The sequence below is a fragment of the Parasteatoda tepidariorum genome, chromosome 8 (genome assembly GCF_043381705.1).
Source record: "Parasteatoda tepidariorum isolate YZ-2023 chromosome 8, CAS_Ptep_4.0, whole genome shotgun sequence".
In the NCBI taxonomy this organism is placed as follows: domain Eukaryota; kingdom Metazoa; phylum Arthropoda; class Arachnida; order Araneae; family Theridiidae; genus Parasteatoda; species Parasteatoda tepidariorum.
This window is the reverse complement of record NC_092211.1, coordinates 36,350,719-36,372,550: the sequence shown is the minus strand read 5'-3', so window position 1 is coordinate 36,372,550 and position 21,832 is coordinate 36,350,719. Positions and strand designations below refer to the sequence as shown.

At 31.7% G+C, this 21,832-nt stretch overlaps 2 protein-coding genes across 2 annotated transcripts in view; one reads left to right on the top strand and one right to left on the bottom strand.

Moving 5' to 3' along the window:
* Positions 1-3,108: 3,108 nt before the first annotated feature.
* On the top strand, positions 3,109-16,218 carry LOC107436869 (kelch-like protein 10). Its single transcript, XM_071184647.1, has 7 exons — positions 3,109-3,655; positions 7,373-7,575; positions 10,188-10,481; positions 12,590-12,900; positions 14,636-14,827; positions 15,088-15,207; positions 15,895-16,218. The coding sequence occupies exons 1-7, from the start codon at positions 3,197-3,199 to the stop codon at positions 16,059-16,061; spliced, it is 1,746 nt and encodes a 581-aa protein (XP_071040748.1). The 5' UTR covers positions 3,109-3,196; the 3' UTR covers positions 16,062-16,218.
* A 2,389-nt stretch (positions 16,219-18,607) lies between these two features.
* The window catches only part of LOC107436880 (uncharacterized), a 20,709-nt gene continuing 17,484 nt past the window's right edge, over positions 18,608-21,832 (bottom strand). Inside the window, exon 3 of the mRNA XM_016048703.4 lies at positions 18,608-19,492. Coding sequence (XP_015904189.1) covers positions 18,722-19,492 — 771 coding nt within the window. The 3' untranslated portion in view covers positions 18,608-18,721. The remainder of the gene's footprint in view (positions 19,493-21,832) is intronic.

Below are 21,832 nucleotides of genomic sequence, written 5' to 3'. Positions count from 1 at the left end.
CTTTATATATATAGAATTTTCAATATCAGAAATTTCAATAACGAATAAATGCTTCTCTTAGAAGCATTTATTCGTTATTGCATTCGTTAAGAGCAAATAAATGCAAATTTAAATATTTATAGTTTGAAAGGTAGCCGTGTTTGGAAGATTTTACCTTTAACGCGGAAGAAAAAAATACAACGGTTATCTCACAATCTTAAATAAATAAATGCTAAATATAATATTTTTTCACTTATTTTGACCTGAATTAATACAAAATACTGAAAATAGTATAAAAATATGTCTCATAAAAATTCCATGTCAAAGTGTTAACAGCATCAAAAACCAGAACTGTTTCTTGACTTTGCAGAACCCCTCGCAAAAGGTTTTGTAGAACCCTTTTAATGTTCGCTTTCTATATTTAGCCTAACATACATTTTCATAAAATATAATATATTTTATGAGAACTGAATACAATTAATTTTAAGCAACAGGAAATTTAATTTCTTTTATTAATTTATTAAAACCATGAATTTGAAGAGTGATTTTGCATAAAACTGAATGTTAAATTTACTTTCCTACTTTTAATATTCATCACATTATAAATTAAACTTTCATACAATTGATACTAACCAGGGGCCCCGATCAGGGGGGAAGGTGGGCGCACGATGCGCCCACTTAAAGCTTGGGGGGGATTTTTACACTAAATAAAACGAATAGTTTGGGGGGGAATTTAGACGAGATAATTTTTTTTTGAAGTACATAAATAAAAGAAGCAACGCAGCACTATTTCGAACAAGCTAACATGGAGGGGGGAAGTTAGCAAATTTTTTTTTTTGGGGGGGGGGATGAATGCACCCAGGAGCTTGGGGGGGATGGGGGCCACTGATACTAGTAGCATTAAATTAGATAATTAAATTAATTTATTCATGACAATATGTTCCAGGTACGATATCAAATTAATAGGTGACACGAATAAAAAGTTATGCCCAGCAAATATTTTCAATATTTTTTTTTTAGTTCTATACTTATCAATACACATTACGACTAATTTAAGCAAAAAAGATTATTATATTTCATTGTTACTTTCATATAAATTAACTATTTAGAAGCAAAGGGCACGATACTAGCCGAAAAGCAGGATATCTTTTGATTGCAACTTGCAATTAAATTTACATTTCAAAAGCAAGATGTATGGTACCAAATTAAAAAGTGACAGAATAGAAACATTTATCTAAAAGAAAATAAATGTTCTTCAATGCAAATTTTTTTATTAGTTCAATGTATCAACATACGTTAGGATGAATTTTCTCCGAAAAACATGATTATATTGACTTTCATATGAATTTATGTTATGGCAAACAAAATGTGCCCTACCAGCTTTAGGGGTAAAGAAAAAATTATCTATCTCGAAAAAAAAAAAANATCTCAAAAAAAAAAAAAAAAAGGAGTGGGGAAAATGGAGTGTTGTGTGAATATTTTTCAAAAACTTTTTTAAATGCTCAAAATATTGTTAAATATTAGTAGACACAAATCAAAATTATTTATCTCGAAAAAAAGAGTATGAAACAATAACGTGTTGTTATGTGAATATTTTCAATAACTTTTTTAAATGCCCAAAATATTGCTAAATATTAGTAAACATTGGAAAAAAAGTAAAAAATAAATTACAAAAATTTATATTTTAGAAACAAATTGTATGATGCTAATTCAAAGATTGACACTGACAGAAACTATTTATCTTAAAAAATTAGAAAATATGCCGTGAAAATATTTGTAACATTTTCTTTTAAGTTTGCCATTGTATCAATGCATATAAATCGAAATAAATAAATAAATAAACAAATAAAATGCTTATTTCTGATTTTGATGTTCATTTGAAAAGCAAGGGGTGCCGAATTAAAAAGTAACGTGAATAAAAATTATCGATCAGAAATATTTAATATTTCTGTGTACACATATTTTTAATATTTTTTAAAGTTCCATTATATCAATAAATAATAGGACATGTTTCAGCCAAAAAAAATTTTTTGATTGATACCTGACCCTGTTTTTGATTGATACTTACATTTCAAAAGCGAAATGTTCTGTACCAAGCAAAGTTAGCAGAAAAATTAAGAGTTTCGTGGTAAAAACGACTCTTTTAAATTATTTTTTTTAAAAATTATTTTAATGAAAAATTTAAAATTTTTTTAGTGAAATGTTTTAAAAGTAATGTTTTTATCAGCAAAGTAAAATATAATGTAAATTTAACATTCAATAGGACTGCTTCAGTGCACTTGATTTTTTTTTTTAACATAGAAGGAATAAAAGTTGTTGAAGGTTTTTTTGTTCACTTAAAATCGAAAAGAATATGTACACGAGGTGAGACAGTATGGTAGGTCTCATTGTGATGTGTAATGCCTCAGGTGTCAGGTTTGTATTTGGAATTTCTCAATGTATTTTTTTTTTAAATATTTTTGTTTTCTCGTGGAAAAATAGTTTCGGACCATCCCGTTAGATAGAGTTTGGTAATTCAGTGAGCAAATATATTGTTATGTAATAAATTTATATTACAAACAGTGGATTATTCCTCCTTTTTTTTGCAATTTTGTAATTTATTTTCTAGACTCTGTGAAAAATAGATATAAATTTTTTAAAATTTTACTTATTTATGAATATTAGGTTGACCCATTAAAAAAATTAAGCAAATTTAATTTTTTGAATTTTAGATGGGTAAGAAGTGGGATTATCCTTTAATTTTACTGAAGGAGAAAAAAAAAAGGTTCGCGTGAGCATAAAAGTTTTAAGCATAGAGATGTCTAAGCTGACTTCACTTCACTTACTTGTCCTCTGGAAATCCATCAATGATCAATCAGTTACAGACACAACCAGTAGGAATACTTTTCTATAAGGATAGGAATACGAATCCTCCAATAGGAATAGTGTAAATGGAAATTGATAGAATGATAGTGAAACACTGATCTAGTTCAGCCTCTGACTTGGACATCTCTAAACTGATAGAATTTTGGCGAATTTTCGAATAGCAACTAGAAACTAACAGGCATGCATAAGTTTTATAAGTAAAACAAGGGAAGTTTGGTTTTGTAATTTGTTTGGATGGCAGCATATGTTTTTTTTTTATAATTTTTAAAATTTTAAAATTTCCATGATTTCAATCTCTTTTTCCGATTTTTAATCATTTTTTCGAAAAAAAACCCCCACTAATCAGTTTAGTATGGCTAATAATCCTAAAGACTTAATGGACTCTATTAAAGATCTTCTAGACAGTGGAGAATTTTTTAATCTGACCATATTAACGGAAGATGGCGGGTCTTTTAAGGCTTGCCTGGAAATCATTGTCCTTTACAGCTCTTACTTCATGCAAATTCCTGAACTGAATGATAATCCACCACCATGGGAAATACTCGTACCTGGAGTATCGAAAGAAATTATGGCGACCATTATTGATTTTGTGAACACCAATGAACTGAAGTTGCGCCACAATAAAATAAAAGAAGTAATGATGGCTGCCGAACTATTGAATATACCATATATAACCAAGTTATGTAAGAATTTTTTGGTGACTAAAATATCAACAGAGAACTGCATCAGCGTATATAAATTTGCTAATCTTTACAGCTACGATGATCTTGAAGAAATTGCCAAGCAGTTTATTTTTAAAAATTTTGAAAAGGTACGTTAATATTTACTTTTCTACAAACGATTTAATCAAATTAATGTATTTCGAATTTTTATTTTCTTGGTGAAATGTATAAATAGTTCAAGGGTGCTTTGTGGCAATCTACCAAACCTCCATGCAAAACAAAGTATTTACAGCTCTTACACGAAACACTTCGTTTATTAAACTGAAATTTAGATGATGTTAGGTGTTAGGTTTACTTTTAGTCTACCGTCTGTCTTTTCATGCAATTCACATACCTTAAGTTTTGCATAAAAGCGATTTTAGATGGATTTTTATATCAATGTTCTTCGATTTTCAGTTACGTTTAAAATGATGCAGAAAACAAAGTAAAAAATTATATTTCGAAATTCCTCCAGTTCGTCACCAGTGATAAAACAAAAAAGTGCAAAGTAGAATTCTCGACCTTTATGAGCTACGTTTCGTTTTACAAATGAAGGACTCGAGACAATATAGTGATGAGCCAAAATTTTCCCAAAGGCAACATTTTTAGACCTAGCTCTTCTTAGGTATTGTTTCCATATAGGTACATTTCACGTTTCTAAAATTTTCTCTTTACAGCTCAATACATCTAAACATTAAAAATAGTTAAAATGACTATCCTTTTTTTCTTCGGAAACATGTAGCTTATGAATGCATATATACTTCAGTCTCTTCTACTTTACGAGTTTTCCACTCCATGGAACGAGGTTTCCTTAAATGGAAATAAAATAAAAACCTCCTTGCTATGAGCTATCTAATTTTACTTAATTGAATTTCTCCTCTTCTGCTACTCTAGTTTTCTCATTTGAGAAAAATTGTTTATAGAATGAGAGTTCTGCCGTGTAAGAAAAACATGGAACATGCATCTAACTATGTAAAATTGATGATGATGATTGTATCACAGGATCCAATGAAATGATTGACATTATCAAAGTCTTATCCTTCAACCAGCAAATCAGAAATTTACTGATTGAAACATGTATCTTATGAATAAGTACATACTTCAGTCTCTTCTAATTTACGAGTTCTCCACTCCATAGAACGAGGTTTCCTTAATGGAAATTAAAATAAAAACTTTCTGGCTATGAGCTATCTAATCTTATCAAATTTAATTTCTCCTCTTCTGCAAAACTCTGCTTTTCTTATTTGAGAAAAATGGTTTATACAATGAGAGGTCTTATAAGAAAAATTCGGTACATACAGGGTTATTCATAATTCCCTCTGTTAACTACAACCTTATGTTTACTACAACCTTATGTTTATTACAACGGGCTTCAGTGGTACATGTTACTGTCATCTACTGGCAACTGCTTAAATTAAAACTTGAATACTTTCGGAATAATTTCATATGTTCCTTTTTGCCATATTCGTCTTCGTTTTTTTACTATAACGCTTCGAATACAACCTTTTAATTGTATCACAGGATCCAATTAAAAGGTTGACATTATCGAAATCTTATGCTTCAACCAACTAATCAGAAATAAGAACGTTATTAAATCAAAAATCATTCTTACTTCAATGAACCTTTTCAAATACGAGCTATAAATCTCTAGGAACATAAAATCAGAATCGTCTGAGACTGTTTTCTATTGTTGTCGGTGCATTTTTATAAGCTAAAAAATTGTAAAATACAGCTTTCCCACATTTATTTCCATATACTTTTGCTTGTCATCGGGATAATCGTTTTCCTATAAAATATTTTTGTATATTTAATTTATGGGTATTTACCTGTAATATTTATTTTTCTTATTCTTCTCTGCTGTTTTTGATTTTGAGTGTTTCCCTAATTAGAACTTAAACTAAAAGAGTTGTTTCTTTATTGTAATGTAATCCTATAATATTACTTGGATGCGCTACATTACAAGATATGCTTACTACAATCAGTGTCTAAATTTATTAACCATTTTAGAACTATTATTTTTGGGGGCACATTTAATTAATATAATATTATAAATTACAGTCAGTTAAAGACATTAGTTAAATGATTAAGAGATTTGATCCGCGTTCATGCACAATGTGATGATGCATGATCAATTGTACTTTATGTATCAACCTGTTTGGTAAGCAAAAATATTAAATTACTTTTGCGGGCACGTTAAATTTGTAATAACAATATTCCTTTGAATTTAAATGTTATTTTAAAATATTATCGCTAAGCAAAATTATTCATATTCACCAATAGATCTTAGAATCATGAGAGACGTGGGAAACAAAGGCACAAACGTAAGCAAACAGAATTCTTTTTAGTACATATATTTAAAATTCATAATTTCAACTTACGATTCGGTCTTTCATAGAAAGAACTTTTTATACCAAGAAATAACAATTGCGAAACTATCATTGGGGTTGGCAGCGAACAAAAGGCATAGACCCTTAATCATTTGCAATGATACCGTCTTACAATAAGTAGTACAAAAATGAAATAATATTGAAAATTTAAAATCATGCTGCCACCGATTAACTACAGTAACTGCAATAACTATAATTAATTGACCTCGCAAGAATAGGAATTGTTTCTAAATAATTTTTTAATAATTGTTGTGAAGATTTATTTACTGCAAAAATGAATAAATTCAACATCAGTTAATAGAACTAATTCTCCAGAATTTTCAAGGGGTTTTATGTTTTATATTGCTGCTTTTGACTTGTAGTTATTTACAATTTTGACTCTGCTGTCTAATTGTTATCTAGACATGTTAAGGCCTGGTTTCTTAGGACAGGATGCCGTCAGCTGGAAATCAGCGCTAACCTCTGATTGGTCCATTTGTGAGTTTGATAGTATACGTCATAGAACGCTAATCTTGAACTACAATTGCCGTCCAACTCAACTGCAGTTGGATTACAACGTGACGTTAACCACAGAAGCAATGGCGGACAACATCCAACAGCACATTGCAATCAGCCACGATTTTGATTTTGACATTAAACATAGCTTCTTCATTAAACATAGCACTCTTCATTTAGCTCAGCTATAATGTGTTTTTTCTTGGACAAGGTCATTATTTGTTCTCTAAAACACTGGTCGACAATAACAAAATCAATACAAATTCAAAATAAATATTTGTTTACGTTATTAACGCATGCGCAATGAGAGATAAAGTCTGTGTTGGACCGACTGCTCACGCTGAGCTAACAGAAAAGTATTTTTTTGGCGTCAGTTCTACGTCAACTTTCCGCTGACACATAGATAAGGCGCTTGTCCTAAGAAACCAGACCTTTAGGTATAGTTTCCTGTGTATTTAATTTACAATAAAAGAGAGCAAATTCAATTTTATAAAATTATTAGCTTAAAAGTTATAATGGTTTTATATTTAAAATGTATGTACATCATCTATCTACCTACCTATCTATCTATCTATCTATCTATCTATCTATCTATCTATCTATCTATCTATACTGTACTGTCTGTACTTAGTATCTATTTTCAGAGTCATAAAAATACCCTGCATGTGACTTGTGAGTCTTGTGACTTTTTACTAATTACGAGGTTGTGTACCTTTTTTTATGCCACTGGATAGAATTGTTTGAATCATATTTTTACTCGATGTGCATTTTTTGCAAGCTTATATTATCGAATCATAACAAAAAGTGATTTATTACCAAATAAATATAAAAAGTTATACGATCTTTTAAATCTAGATTAAGTTGGATCTTTACTTTTAAAATTATACAAATTAATGCACAATGTTAAAAAATTATCTTAGAATAATTATCTCCAATTTACTTTAGATCTATACAACAAATCCTCAGTTTCTGATTTTGCCAGTGAATGATTTAATTCTTTTCCTTTCCTCCGATGCTCTGAATGTTAAAAAGGAAGAGACTGTGTTTGGGGCAATTTTAAAATGGATAGAGGTTGACGTACAGAAAAGGCTACTGGATCTTCCCAGTTTGCTACGTTTTGGCCTGCGTGTTGGTTTATGCGATCGTCAGTAAGTTTTATAATTCGCAAAAAATACGTATTCCTGAATTTCTTTCCTTACAAAACTACTAAAAATTATACATTTAACCCTTTGTGATGCAGAAATACCTGAGCGAAATTTGCAGGTGGAGAAAACCATAAAATTTGCAATCATGGTTTACATATCCAGAACGAAGTAATCTGAATTAAATTAGTATTTTTCAAAATTTAAAGTGATTGATTGAAAATTGCGTAGTTCAAATGTTTAAAACTATAACAATTTTAGTATTTCTAATTGTTGTAAAAAATATAAGGAGAAATTTTTATTCTATCGCCCTTGAAGGTTTTTATTTTTTTTTTCACTTTTATTATTTATTTATTTATTCTTCAAATTCATTGTTTTTTGACGATTAATTTAGAATATAAAGTGAAATTCGAAAAAAGTAAAGGAGGGAAATGAATACTTTGAGCGGAAGTTATGTGCTATTTTTAAAAACTTAAAGTTGTTTATTATTAACCGCGTATTTCAAGTATTTAAAATTATGGCAGTTTTAGTAGTTTCAATTGTAATTGTAGTGTATATATATATATATATATATACACACACACCACTACACTACAAAAATACAATTCCAATTCCCTAGTATATAAGAGATGTTAACTCCCTTCTAAGTTGGGGTACCTTTTGATAGATAAAGGTTGACATTGTCTATAACAACTCTCCCCACAGTAATAATACAATAATAAAAGTAATAAAAAGTAAAAATAAAATACAATAAAATTTTTATACATTAACTGGACAGTCCTTCAAGTAAAAAAATCCTAGGATTAAAAATCTTATTTCGTATCTGTATTAAATTAAATGAATAAAAGGGAGATGGAAATTGAGAGGTGATAAAGCTTTGTGGATGTTAACTGCTTGCAACATTAAAATATATAATAAGTAAATGATCCCCAAGTCAAGTTCAAAGAATATGGTATTGACCTATAAATTAAACAGCGTAAAAAAACCATTGACTTGCCAGTAAGACAACGGCGATTCACCCGCAATGAAATAAAGGAAAGAAATAAAATTTTTCTTTTGCTATTAGGGAAAATTTTTTTGAAATGTTTAGTTGGACCCCATGATCAGAAAAAATTTCAGAAGACTGAAAATAAAACCTGAAATTGAGAATCTTTTGCAAAATGAAAGAGAGTTGCAAATAAGAGGGCAAAAATCTTTCTCACCGAATCCAGCTCAGTATATGCACATGCAGAATCCAAGGTTGGTAAGTTTCTTCAGAGGTGGCAAGAACCACCGGTAGAAACCGGTTAAAACTGGCATGGCAGAAGCCCTTTTCTGCCACACTTGTGGCAGAAATTCAGAAAATGACATAAAAGTAAGTACTGAGAGTGACATACAATGGGTAATTTATAGGAAAAACAATTAAATGTTAAACAAAGGACAATTTATTTNAGAAATGTGGTTTTTCTGTGTTTGTTTTTTAGATTGTAGTGTAAGATTAAGTTTCTGGGGTCTCTGTCAGAAAATCTTGACACATTCACAGGTGTTCGAATAGGAGATTCTCCCTCCTGTCTACTTTTTAATATTGCACTTGAGAGAGTTATTCGTGATTCAGGCATCAATACCAGTGGTCACATTTTTACTAGATCAGTACAACTACTTGCATATGCTGATGATGTTGATATAATTGTTCGTTCCCTGCCTGCCCTGAAAGAGGCATTTCTTGCCATTATCCCCTGCAAGGCAAATGGGCATGGTCATAAATGTAGAGAAAACAAAATATATGTTATTCTCAAGAAACAGAGTCCCAGACCCCTATCTTGAAATAAATTCTTATAGATTTGAAACAGTGAGGAGTTTTACTTACTTAGGATCAATTACTATCATTGACAACGAAATTACTCCTGAAATAAAAAAAAACCGACACTATTTGGCGAATAGGGCTGTCTATCGGCTGAGAAGATTTATTAAATCTAGGTTTCTTTCTAGAAAAACAAAATTCTTAATCTACAAAACTCTTGTCCGGCCAGTCTTGACATACGCCTCTGAAGCTTGGACAATGACGAAGCTGGAGGAAAATTGAATCGCAATATTTGAGAGAAAGATTTTGCGCGGTATACTTGGTGGCGTAAATGAAAACAATAACTGGAGAAGGAGATTTAACTTTGAACTGTACAGGATTTATAAACAACCTGATATTATTAAGTACATAAAAATAAATAGAATGAATTGGATCGCCCACGTTATTCGAATGAGTGACGACAACACAATAAAAAAGATACTGCTTTTTAGACCCACTGGAAAATGAAAGCGGAGAAGGCCGCGGTTGAGATGGGCCGACTCAGTGGAGTCTGATCCTCTCGCAATTAATGAAAAAATTTGGAGATCAAAGATAAATCGGAAGTCACCGTGGAGAAATCTAAGAGGAAGGCATTGACTCACATTGGGCTGTCTAGCCAACTATGATGATAATGACTACCTTCTTCTAAATTTTTTCCATTGATTTTTAAAATCATACGCCATTTTAGGGACGCTTGGTTCAGCAATCAGGCTAAATATAAAACTTTGTTAAACTTTTTAAGAGATGAACGTATGCTTTTTCACCTTAAGTTTTTGTTATTTCATTGCAATATTTTCAGCAGATTTTTTAATGAACAAATCATGTCGAATAATTTGATGTTAGACAATGAAGACTCTCAGCATTTTATTTTCCAAGTATCTCAAATGTTTGAAGAACTCCAGGGAGAAAATGGAGATGGTATCAGATTGGATAGATTCAATATTCATCACCCGTTCCTCAGACCACGAGTACCCAATGAGCTGATATTTGTTATGGGAGGCTGGAGCGCTGGTTCAGCCACCACAATAATGGAAACTTTTGATGTCAGGACAGAACGCTGGTTTCTTTCAATGCACTCGGATAGCGTACCCAGGTATTTTAATTTAATACGTTAAGTGGATCCAGGACACATTTTTAAAAATGCATAGGTACCTGTAAATTTTTTGTGCTGTTTTTAAAAAATGGGTAGAAAAATATGCGGGATGTTTATAATTAAACTTTACATTTGCAAGCAGCCTGTTTGGTGTTTGAAATGGGCTATGGATAACGTATGGCAGAACTCTTTANCTCTCAGCATTTCATTTTCCAAGTATCTCAAATGTTTGAAGAACTCCAGGGAGAAAATGGAGATGGCATCAGATTGGATAGATTCAATATTCATCACCCGTTTCTCAGACCAAGAGTGCCCAATGAGCTGATATTTGTTATGGGAGGCTGGAGCGCTGGTTCAGCCACCACAATTATGGAAACTTTTGATGTCAGGACAGAACGCTGGTTTCTTTCAATGCACTCGGATAGCGTACCCAGGTATTTTAATTTCATACGTTATTAAGTGGGTCCAGGACACATTTTTAAAATGCATAGGTACCTGTAAATTTTTTGTGCTGTTTTTAAAAATTGGGTAGAAAAATATGCGGGATGTCTATAATTAAACTTGACATTTGCAAGCAGCCTGTTTGGTGCTCGAAATGGGCTATAGATATCGTATGGCGGAACTCTTTACCTACGGCAAACTTTCGTGTAGCTATTGGTTGCCAATACAGTTGAACGACATCCAGACCAGTCAGGACCGAAACCCATCAGGATACTTGGAAAACTTTATAAAATGACCTTGGCAGTATTTTTTTCGTTTACATCTATCATGACTTTTACAGACATGATTGCTAATTGTGGTAGTGTTCTCGTTCATAGACGATAACGTTTTCCTTTGCAAAGAACGTCTATTAAGCATACTTTCATGAACTTCGGTTGCCAATACAGTTGAACGACATCCAGACCAGTCAGGACCGAAACCCATCAGAATACTTGAAAAACTTTATAAAATGACCTCGGCAGTATTTTTTTTCGTTAACATCTATCATGACTTTTACAGACATGACTGCTAATTGTGGTAGTGCTCTCGTTCATAGACGATTACGCTTTCCTTTGCAAAGAACGTCTATTAAGCATACTTTCATCAACATGATAGATAAGCTTCTCGACACAATTTTCCGATTCGATAGAATTTTTAAATTCCAAAATAAAAATCTCTGATTTTTTCTCGATGGGGAATAATTTTTTTTCGTTTTTCGTTTCATGAGATTTTTTTAAAAACAGATCTTGGATATTTTCGTATCGCTGAATTCAAATCTGCAATCGATTTCACTCTCTTGTCCAAATATTCAAATTTAAAAAAGTTATATGCAATAGGGGGTCACATATAAATTCTGCGACAAACATCTGGAGGAGCTTATGCATATCATCAGGATTAAAATTGTATAGTAACTCATGTCCGGAAATGTTACTGTGATAGGGGCGCTTTCTTATTATGACTCGTTCTTCGTGTGCTTCTGAACAATTTCATAATCGGGAAGCGACTACGTACGACGACAATTCCAAACATAAGATTCAAAGCAATTTTAATCCTAATGATGTGCCCTAACTCCTCTAAAAGTTAGACGCAACATTTACGCAATCCTTTGTTATATATAACATTTTTAAACTTGCACATTTCGGCAAAAAATAGACTAAAAGACTAAAAATGTTATTAAAAAATCTGTAGCTTTAGAAGCGAAACTAATTTTAGATTTGAAATGCCCGCACCAGAAGTAGGCAAAATCTAGTATTGGTATATATGCAACAGAAAGTTTGTACCCAAATGAAATTTTTCTTCTTAGATTTTTTTTCTAATAAAGCCAAGAGAGAAAAAAATAGGCGAATTTTGGACCCTCAACAGAAAATATGAAGATGAAGGAAGATTTTCAAGAAAAAAAAATTTTTTTTTTTGGAGAAGAGTAGAAAAACAACAACAACAACAAAAAACACACCATCATTTTTCAGTTCGGTTAATTGAAAAATTTGGTTAATCAGATTTCGGATAAGCAGCGCTTTAGGGTACAGCACATTAATATGGTTGTAATTAATTTTAACGATATTGTCTGAGAGAATTTCTTAAAACACTAATTTGTTTAAGAGTAACGTGTACTTTAAATTTATTTTTAGAGCCTACCATGGAATGCTTTGGCACCAGAAGCGCATCTATGTTATTGGAGGTTTTGATGGCAATCAATGTTTCAACAGTGTTCGTCGCTTCGACCCGGTTTTACACGTGTGGGAAGAGTGTGGAAACATGCATGTTCAGAGATGTTATGTGAGCGTGGCTGCCATTGGGGACTATATTTATGCCATGGGTGGATATGACGGTCACCGACGAAGTAAAACATGTGAAAGATTCTATCCAGACACAAATCAATGGTCAATGATAGCTCAAATGCACAATATTAGGAGTGATGCAAGTGCTGATTCTCTTGATGGTAAATATGTACTTAAGTAATTGAATCCTTAGCACCATTTTTTAAATAACATTTAAAATTTTGACGCACTTACTGTACATTACTGTTTATTAGTCGATAATTTTGTGGAATATTTTTGAGTAAAAATCCCTTTTCTAACTGTTCCTAATTTTTCGCAATTGTTGCCGGAAAAGTTTCTGACACGAAATTCTGGAAGTAAAGATAAAAAGCTACAAATCAAATCAAATTTAGCATTCCGTTCTAGAAGGAAGGTTCTTGAAGAAATGATCAGAACTTTAAGAAATTGACCTTAAACTAAAATAAAAATTTAAAAAAAGGAAAAAGACAGAAAATAATTTATTTGGAATTTTTATGTCCAATTATAAAGAATCAATATTGGAAAATTTCTGTAAAATTACCGGAAAATATTTCCGTCAGACTAAGTTTATAAAAATAAACTAAGTAAAACTTGCTTAGACGCTAGCTTTTAGACTAAAGCCATTTTCTACTCTGAAATCGTAGGGTGACAATCGAAACAATCGAAGTATTGAAAACAATCTAACTATTGTTAAGAATAATCATATTTATTATTATTCGTTTTGTACACTACTGGTCATTAAAATTGCTACACCAGGAAGGAATGCAAATAACAGAATGATATTTATTGGGCACATACATTATAGTTGGAAGAACAAGTGATTAAATTTTCAGGATATTAGGATGTATAGATCCTGAGGAATCAGCACTCAGAGCAGCCTCTCCTGGCAGCAATAACAGCAGTTATTCTACTGGGCATCGAGTTGAACAGAGATTGGATAGCATGGACGGGTACATCATTTCATGCAGCTTCATTATGCCACAATTCATCGACCGTAGTGACGGACGAGTGGTGGCGTGCCAGTCATTCGGCAACCATTGACTAGACGTTTTAAATTGGTGAAAGATCAGGAAAACGTGCTGGCCAGGGCAACAGGCGAACATGCTCTGTGTCAAGGAAGGTCAGGACAATGCGGGCAACATGCGGTCGGGATATTATCCTGCTGAAACGTTGCATTATGGAGGCCTCGAAGATAAGGCAGAGCAACTGGTCCTAACACATCAGAAATGCAACGGCTGCTGTTCAAAGCGCCGACAATGCGAACAAGAGGTGATCGAGACTTGTATCCAATGGCTCCTTGCCATTACACCAGATAATGGACCAGTATGACGATGTCGAATGCAAGCTGCCAATGGACGCTCTCCACGATGTCACCAAACACGGATGCGGCCATCGTTATGCTGTATACAAAACCTGAATTCGTCTGAACGACGTCATGCGTCCACTTCATACCGCAACCCCGGTAGGCCATAATTCGACCTCGATCAAACTCAGACACGTGCTGGTAGGCATTTTTCCTTCTTACACGAGGTATAACAAAAACTTTTTTTCCCAAGGACGATGCTCAAATTCAATTTCTGTATGAGAAACTTACTGCCAAATCTCTTCTTTTATACACATTGTAGGTGTAGCTACCACCGCTTGCTTTGCATGAATGCGCTGATAAGCTAATCATTCGCATACAACAACATGCTTTATCCGTCCTGCAAATTTCACGTTCGTGGTGATTCGCCTTCCTGGTGTAGCAATTTTAATAAACAGTAGTGTATATTTCTTTACTCAAAATAATATTTTAATGTCCAAAATTCGGAAAAACAAATATTTAGTTTCAACTCATTTCTTTTGTCTCTTTTTCTAATTGTCTTTTCTTATTTTTAGGTAAAATTTATATTGTTGGTGGTTTTAATGGAATACAGGTTTTGCAGAGCGCAGAGTGCTATGATTCAGAAACAAATGAGTGGACTGAAATTAGGAATCTGAATTCTCCTCGAAGTGGAGTCAAAATAACTGTTTTTCAAAGGTACTTGTACGCTATGGGTGGATTCAATGGTAACCAAAGATTAGATACAGGTGTGTGGAGTATAGATAATCTCAACAAGCGTAGTTTTTTTTTATTCAATTAAAAAATAGACTTGTTGCAATTATCATCTAATCTAGAAAGTAAGTTTCGTTTAGTAACACAAAGAAAGGATGCAATTATTCGGAAATAATCTTTATTAAGCAATGAGCTAAACTAGCTAGACTATTTTTCGACATAAGTATCACTATTATTTAGGCATTAATCACAGACTTAATTCCCACACATTTATAGTTTCTTTCATTTCTTTCAGTTGAAAGATATGATAAGGTGTCAAATACTTGGACTTATGTGGCTCCAATGCTTGGTCCCAGAAGCAATTTTGCTGTTACAGTTCTAGAAGGTTTGATATATGTAATTGGAGGATTCAATGGTATAAAGCATTTACTAATTATAATAAAAAGTTGTTTTCTGTTGCTAAAATGTTTTAAAGTAATTCGCCGTAGTTTTCTTTTAATTTAGATTTTTAGTATTCTTATTGATATCAAAACTGTGGGCTTAAGGATTTTTTTGAATCTAAATCCTTTCTTAGCCACCGTGTTTTTTTTTTTAAATTTCCTTTATGTTGTTAGCCCATTGTGCAGCTCTAGTGCGACGCAAAAAAAGTACCGTACCTTTATTTTGCTCACTTCTATTAATTCGAGACAATTTAGTTTCTTTTTTTTTGTGGGGCTATTTTACCTCGATTCGAACTTAAGTGATAGACTGGATATTTTGAGAAAATATGTCTAACCATTATTTAAGTTTCCATTACACATTTACCCTTTATGTTCTCTCGTTCCTGGGACATTTCTCGGTTTCACTTATGCTTTTTCGTCCTATTTAGTTTTTAATATCCTTTTATTTTTTATATTGAGTTCATAATGTTGTTCGGTTTTGGTACAATTTTAATCGTCTTTATAATAAACATACCTTAAATTTAACTACTAATAACATTTTTGGTATTTTAAAAATATGTTTGAGAGATAACTGAAAATGACAAGACTCACGACAAATTTTTTTTTGGCATTTAACAAGTTCAACTACTTATTCAGTTATTGATAGTTATTTATCTCCGTAGGATTGGCAACAATAACGACAGTAGAAACATATGATCCCCGTACAAACAGTTGGAAACATACAACAGATCTGAACCTCAACAGGAGTGCTTTATCTGCTTGCAAGGTATCTGACATATCGACAGCTAGCGAATACTGTTATGTCGGAGCTCATTCCTTAAGGACATAGAGTATCAACTTAACTACAGATATCACAAGCTCACAGCAATCTCACTTTCTTTTATCAATTGCAGTACAGATATTACAAGCTCATTTAAATTTTTAGTATTATTCAGCCATCTACCCCAAACTGTTCAGTGAAGATTTGAAAGAAAGAATAATAATAAATGCGTTAAATAGATATTGAGGTTGTGTTTGCTTCAAATCCATTTCAGAGGGGGTCGGGATAGCCTGGTTGGTAGGGCACATGGCTCATGTCCAAGAGTTCGTGGGTTCGATCCTCGCCGGTCAAAGACTCCCCATGTGGTAAATGGTGACTGATGCACGTTAAATCTGTCGAGTCGCAAAGTCCTCCATGTTCCCATAACAAATCAATACCTCTGGGGGAACTTATTCAGGAGTTTCCTTGTCTTCTAGATTGGTTCAAAATTACAAGGAGTGGAACATTAGTAGTCGTAAACCCAAAATTGGGTCAGCTGTTCAACGACGGATATAAAATAGGATATAAAATCCATTCCAGAGGTTTAAGAGTTTCCTTGGAAGCTAATTAAAATAAAATACGCGCATACAATTTAAGTGTTTCAAGCCAGAAACAAAGCTTTAATTTTAAACTACATATGCTATTTTGCTAATAAAAATTGTTTAGACTTTAAAACTTGAATGATAAATCAATAACCTTTTTTTTTAAATCGCAACCCGAGAAGAAGTGAAGTGATTAATCATGTGATTTAAATCAGATTTGATTGGATACTTGTAAGCGACGTCATGAACCTGATCAATTTCTGAATCGACAAATGACATGATTCAACTACGACGATAGATATTCAATTTTACTGGATTTTTCCATATAGATTTAAATTATTATTAAGATGAAATATTTCAGTGTTGTAGAGAAACTTTTCTAATTTTAAAAAAAATAACGAGGGCTATTTCCTCATAACAAAACGGTAGCTTTTATTCCTTTTGATATTTAGCACCATTTAAGTGGAAAAAATTTTGGTTCTACAGGAACAATTATAAAAACAGCATATTATATTATTCATAAAAAGAACACATTTTATGTAACGGCAGAGTGTTCAAAGAGCAGTTTTAATTATTTGTTCCCCGAAAATGGCAACGTGTTGCTTTCTATGAATGTTGTACGAAATAGTGAAAATTATGATTTTATCTTTATATTTTTTTCTTCTTCTCATTTTTATAGTCCTAAGAGGTGTCAGGATATATTTATCAAAGTATTTTGACAATGTTAGTCTTGCTTTGAAATTTTTGTGTTGTTTTATTCTAAAATAAATACGCAAAATAGTTTTCCAAGTCTTCAATAAAATATTCTAAAATTATTTTTGTTTAAAATTTTTGTAGCAATTAACAGTATTATGCTTCAATTTAGCAACTTATTATTAGCAAAATTATATTCGAGCCGTGCAAAGTCTTTAATAATTTTTTTATTTAGTTCATGCGATTTTTCCTAAATAGCAATAAGATTTAAAGCTTTCAGATGTTAGGGAGACCGACAGTAATTTACGAAAGAAAACAAGTATTTTTGAACACCCTATGTCGGAAAATCAAGCAATAAGCTTGTAACTTGTATAAATTACTTTAGTTGTTAATTAAAGTAACTGCATAAAATTTCGTGAACCTAGAGTAAATGGAGTTATTTCCATTTTGATAAAAAAAAAACTTAACTAACCTTACGTTTTTTTTTAATAACTTTATAAATATTCCATGGAATCAAATAGTATTTTTGGAACAGTTTAATATTAATTACAAAATTATTCATTTAGAATTTAAAATAAATTCTTTAAAAATTGAGCAAGATATAAGTATATAAGTTAGATCTTTTATACTGTTTGATTTGAATATCTTATAAATTTAAAAAGTTTCAAGTAATTTTCGAAGAAGTTTTTGTATTTTTTTAAAAAAAGCCCATAACGCTCAGGGATTTTCCACAATTTTTATTTTATTTGGTAAAAAAGAATTTAATAACAAATCATACCTTACAATAATCGTCCGAAAACCACAATGTGATGGTATGAAGAAAGAAAATATGTGAAAGAAAACATACTTTTATGGGGGATAATCCCCCAAAATGATTACAATTTCAATAATTAATTAAATAAATAATTTATTTATTAATAATAATAAATTATTAATAACTAATTAATTAAATTATTAAAGCTACTTTTTCTTATCTTCGATTCTTATTTTTAAAAATATTTGCATGAAGTTTTTTTTTGCTCCTAGTTTTTTTTAAAAACATTTTATCTTAAGCCGACAAATATGGTTCAACGTATAGAAAGGAATTTATTAATTTTAGAAATATGTTCAATCATAAATTTGATCATGATGTCTTTCGAAATGAAAGTATTGCCACTGGCCAGATTTTAACGGATGGACAGGGTTTCTATAATTTGCTATCAGATAAGCAAAAATATTTTTCTATAAGTGACAGAAAAAAAAATTACCTTTTGTATGGCTATTATGGCGACAACTTCTTGTATATATTTTGTAATAGGACAAATAAAAAAAACTAAATTAAAAAAAAACAAACAAACTTAGAGACATTTTTTATTAATATATTGAAAAAATTGAAAGATAATTTAAAAATGTTTTTTATTAACATATTAGACGAACAAAAATATTTCAATGTACATGAGCGAAATCTCATAAACCTTATGAATATGTCCAATAATAATCCTTGTCGTGGTACCGGTCAGATGGAATATATTGCAATTGCCTAGGTTTGGCTGTAGCTGGATATTCGGAATTCCTATATCTTGCATACAGGTGAACATCAGAATGTTGATGATCTTGATCATTTTGATAAGCATCTGAAGTATGAGCATGAGGTACCTTGCTATGTCTATCAATATACAACGTTCTACCATTTCTGTAGACTTTCCGGTAATAATTATACCTTTCAGCATCATGATCATGAGTTTGTCTATATCTTCGTTCAGCATCATGATCATGGGTTTGTCTAGGGCGATAATAAGTTCTGTAATATCTTCTTTCATTATCATGATCATGAGTTTGTCGCGGACGATAATAAGTTCGATAGTATCGTCTTTCTGAGTCGTGATCGTGGGTCTGTCTAGGACGATAATAGTACCTAGTTTCGGAATCGTGATCGTGATTTGGCCCATAGTAGTAATGTTCATGTGGTTCCATACTATGACTATCCCTGTAGAATAATCTTCTACCATCAGAAGTAGTCACTTTGACCGGAGTGCTTACTTGTCTCTGTACTCTTTCAGATACTGTATTACTACTAGCTTCAGCAGTATTTTGAACTGTATCACTTCCAGCTGCTTTACGGATTTCCTCAGGATTGACATCTATATTGTTGATATTCAAGTTGCTGTTTTGATTATAATTCATCGGCTGATTATCAACACTTCTATAAGCTTCACTTTCAGTCTGAGGTTCATCAGGAGATTCGACCTGAAAAAATTATAATAATAAGAACGTGAATTTACAAAAAATGTAATGCGCCATTTTCGAAACTGTGGAATATTAGGTTTTGGTTCGGTTATTAATATCGCACTATAGTTACACTATAGGGCTAATTTACGACGGTCGGTCATTCCTAATGATGATCTGAAGACCATACTGGAGCATGCAGACACTACACTGCCACAATTTAGATCGGTTGACAGATAGTATTAGTAATGCTGCCCAACCGCATATCCATGAATCTTCCCGCTTCTCAAACTACCAGGGATATAACATTTGAGTTTATTCCAAACGACTAAAACACAGTGAACAAAATTCTGTCAGATCAAACACCAAGATTTAAGCTCGGGAAATCGAACTTCGGCCTATGCTATGAAAGGTAATGACTTAACCCACCATACCGAGTTTGCGGCTCAGAAGCTGGAATATTAATAAGCAGTGACGTGTTAATCTTAAGCTTTCAGGTCCTTTGAAATAGGAAAGAAATTCTACTTCGAATTAACTTAAGGAAGTCAATGTAAACGCAATTTTCTTATTTATTTAGTAACTAATTGATATTATGAAATATTTTCGTTTCATTTTATTAATCGAATTGTGTTCTATTGAGTCTAATAACTAAATTTTAGATTTATAGTTGTAAGTATTTTTAAAATTTTCAAATTTGTTATAATAGTTTTAAAATACTTACAATCTTAAAATTTGTTAACTATATTTAATCGAACACATTTCAATGAAAAAATTATTTGTCAAAAGTTCAAAATTTAATTTAATAATTTAATTAGTAAGGGAATTGCATTCACATAACTCTCTGTAGGTTTTTATGTAAGACGTTAACTTTTAACCCTTTTTTCTGATGATTTTTAAGCCTTTTTTTTGTGTTTGGGGTCTTATGAAATTATCTATTTTAATATATATATATATTTCGATTCATTTTAAAGAAAAAGTATAAAAAAAAATCTGCTCATTAATAATCTCAAATTAATATTAGTATTAATCAATTATATTTGAATTTATTCTCCTCTCTTTCAGAGCTCAATAATGATTGGTTCGAGGGTGTTTCGTAACGACGACCTTTTATCGATAATTTTGGAATATTTATATGTAATCATTAGAGGAGAATCATTATTGAGTTAAGGTTTATTATTAGTTATAATCATTATTGAGTTATAATCAGTATTAAGTTAAAGTATGGAACAATTAGTTGATTATCCATATTAGATCGTCCAAAGATTTAATTAAATGAGCATTTTGCTCTTAAAAAGAAAACATTACATTCTTGGAGGAAAACAAAACGCCACCACACTACAAAATACGTTCTGCTGTTCTATTCTAGGGTTGCATTATTTTTAATATTAGCTTATTCGCCACAAAAGAAGAGCAGAAGATGTATTCATAGTTTGTCTACGATAAGAACTCCCTCCGCCACAAAGTCTGAGGCCGTCTGCTGCTATGGAAACAAGAATAGCGGATTTCAGAGCGAGTAGCTTTTCTTCACTCTAGGGCTAACACAATTGATCGAAGAATAAGATTCCCTTTCTCTCGCCGACCAAATCCTGTCCTAAACTTAGAGGAGATATTAGGGTAGAGAGAGTCAGTCTATTGTTTGGCAGGGACTAATATAGGGGATAAGGACATTTAACTTTCCCCGGGGGGGGGTTCAGAAAAGCAACACGCTTTTGACAGACCGGTTTTACGCACAAAAAGTGGCGTTCGCGTCGTCGTAGTGATTATTTTCTGACATCTCCGCCGTACCTTTGCATTGCGCGTAATCAGTGTTGATCATTAAAAAGCAATTTAATTTAAATTCTAAAACTTTTTCATTTCCGTAAACCAGTATATTATTTTGTATATTGCTTAAAGATGTCTATTCATTACTCATAATTTATTTGTTTGTTTATTGAAGCTTTAAAAGCAGAGATCATTCAGATTACGAGCAATTATATACTATAGTTTCGGTTTTGTTTAGTTTTGGTTTTCAGAACTTAGATTAATTAAAACCGAAGGAAGGATATTTACTTATCCAACCATAGTTATTAGTTTGAAGCGTCTGGTTCTATTATAACTGAAGTATAGATGCTTATATTAGCATTTTTTTATATTTAAAAATATGATTTAACAGAAGGAGTTCGAAACTAAAATCCTTTGAATTTTATAAGTTTACTATTATTGTTTTAAAATCGTAATAATTAAAAATGCACATCAATGACACATTTTTTTAAAGCCATGCAACCGTAAATTTGTTAAATTTTCCGATGAGAATTAAAAATAAAAATCTTTTTCATGAAAATAATTATTCGTAGTATTTATTATGAACTCGATTGTATTATC